The 2,055-nt window shown below is 35.2% G+C and overlaps 1 protein-coding gene across 1 annotated transcript; it reads left to right on the top strand.

Annotated features, from left to right (window-relative positions):
* Window positions 1-875: 875 nt before the first annotated feature.
* LOC106360253 (small polypeptide DEVIL 9) lies at window positions 876-2,055 on the top strand. Its single transcript, XM_013799840.3, has one exon. It carries the CDS (start codon window positions 1,502-1,504, stop codon window positions 1,826-1,828), a length of 327 nt encoding a protein of 108 aa, XP_013655294.1. The 5' UTR covers window positions 876-1,501; the 3' UTR covers window positions 1,829-2,055.

The following is a 2,055-nucleotide window of genomic DNA, read 5'->3' as shown; positions in this document are numbered from 1 at the left end:
TTTAACTGCTAAGCTTTTTATTATTCATCGACTGTCCTATTGATTGAAGCTCATGCAACATTCGGTGTCGATGGATGTATGGCTATCACTCCTCGCATTCTCCCAGACGCCGCAAAGCAACTGGTTCTTAAATTTCATGAAGACCTCTTGAAGTAGTGGTTACTACTATAGACTTTGTTTAAGATTTTAAGGATTGTTGTTTCTTTATGTACACTGTCGACTTTTTCGTTTTAACGAATAATTCATGTTTACTAGTGGGCCATTATATTTTAGTCGTTAACTCAAATCGTTAGGCTTTAAAATAGTGTTTGATCGTTTAGCCAAACTCAAATCGTTAAGCGGTAACAAGATGTCTTCCCAAAATGATCAATACAAATAACCGATTATTAGATGTATTAACATGGAAGTTAGGTGATCAATACACCATATTTTTGTCGCTAAATCAGCTCAATACACCCATCATAATGCTTGTTCGCTTAACTGTTAACTCAAATCATTAGGCGGTAACAATATGTCTTACCAAAACACAGCTCCAAATTTTAACCTATCTTAGTAATATTAAATCATTAACACCCATCTATGAAATCAGATCTAAATTGATTAATACACTTAACCGCTATTCAAGAAACTTTACAATTAAAAGTTGGTTGGAAGTCCATTTACATTTAGTTAGCATCGATTGGCCTCGTAAATCTTAGTTAACTGCTAACGATATACACTACCAACAAACATATAATGTAACACAATAACATAGAAGTTAGGTTTCGACATCATTACAAGTACGAAACCCGTCCTTTACCCAACGTGCCTTCGTCTGATCCACCCCCTCGGCCTACTGCTCTGAATCCGCAGACTGACACGTACGACCACTGTTTCCCTTTCCCTAAAAGCAAAGTTAATTTTGTCCATTACTGGTTAAAAGGTTATTCACTTTTACCATTTAAAAATTCATGGACATTTAACAAATTTGGACCTTAATCGGGTATATTCAACCCATTGTCCCTTAACTACGAAGCAGATAAAACCTAACTTTTCTTGTTAAAGCTCAACTTAATAAACTATCCTACATGATTCATTCATATAAAACAAAAGTTTAAGTTGGCTAAATATGTGTCAAGGAGTTACACTAAGTCATGGTAAATATTAGATGCACATTACAGAAACCGAGTATCATTTAAATCAATTAATTCAATATTCCAGTTCATTACTTCATTCTATTTTCTTCAACATTTCAATATTTTTTCCATTTATTTAGTTTTATTTTGGAAACACTCAATCTATATATAGTACAAGCAGCCCTCTTCTCCCAGCTCCCTCCCTCTAGATCACACTCTCTCTCCATTTCTCTTTTTCATCATCTCTCTCTATTTAACTCAATCACTAGTTCACTACAAACTCATAATTAAATAAAAACAATAAATAATTAACAGAGACCGGCCTTCACCTACGTCACAAGCTCTCTCTTTCCCTCTACATATTTCGTTCTTCTTGCAACACGGAAATGAGCGAGAAGTGGAAGCTGTCGAAAAAGGATGCATCATCTGCTTCCTGCTCATCTTCTAGTTCCTCTAAATCCAAGTTCTCTAGAAGCTTCTCAACGAGTGCTTCCTCAACAAAGGCTCCCGCATTAGTACGGAGCTCATCCACCAAATGTTCAGTGCCATCTTCTTCTTCTTCCATCTCAAGAAGCACCTCGAAGAAAGAGAAAGGATCATCATCTTCCATTACCCAAAAGTACAGTAGCATAGCCAAAGAACAGAAGGGAAGGTTTTACATCATGAGAAGGTGTGTGGCTATGCTTGTTTGCTGGCATAAACATGATTCCTAGCCTAGATCTCATGCAATTTATATTCTTTTCGCTTTGGTATTAGATCAGTTTGATTCTCTACTCTAGGTTGCTACAAGTTTCTATAATAGTACATTGTAAGACCCTGGTAAGAAAGAGAATCTTTTGAGAATTAGTACTTTATTGTTATTAATTTGATAAGACAAAGTTCTGTATACAAATGTACAAATAACTTCGAATATTTAAAATAAAGTGAAAGTTTTATGCCA

Source organism: Brassica napus, chromosome C8 (assembly GCF_020379485.1).
Source record: "Brassica napus cultivar Da-Ae chromosome C8, Da-Ae, whole genome shotgun sequence".
In the NCBI taxonomy this organism is placed as follows: Eukaryota; Viridiplantae; Streptophyta; class Magnoliopsida; order Brassicales; family Brassicaceae; genus Brassica; species Brassica napus.
The sequence above is the reverse complement of the archived record's forward strand: the minus strand, read 5'-3'. Positions and strand labels throughout refer to the sequence as shown.

What these genes read in the sequence shown, in the direction of transcription:
- LOC106360253 (XM_013799840.3), top strand. Translation starts at nt 1,502, where the DNA reads ATGAGCGAGAAGTGGAAGCTGTCGAAAAAGGATGCATCATCTGCTTCC.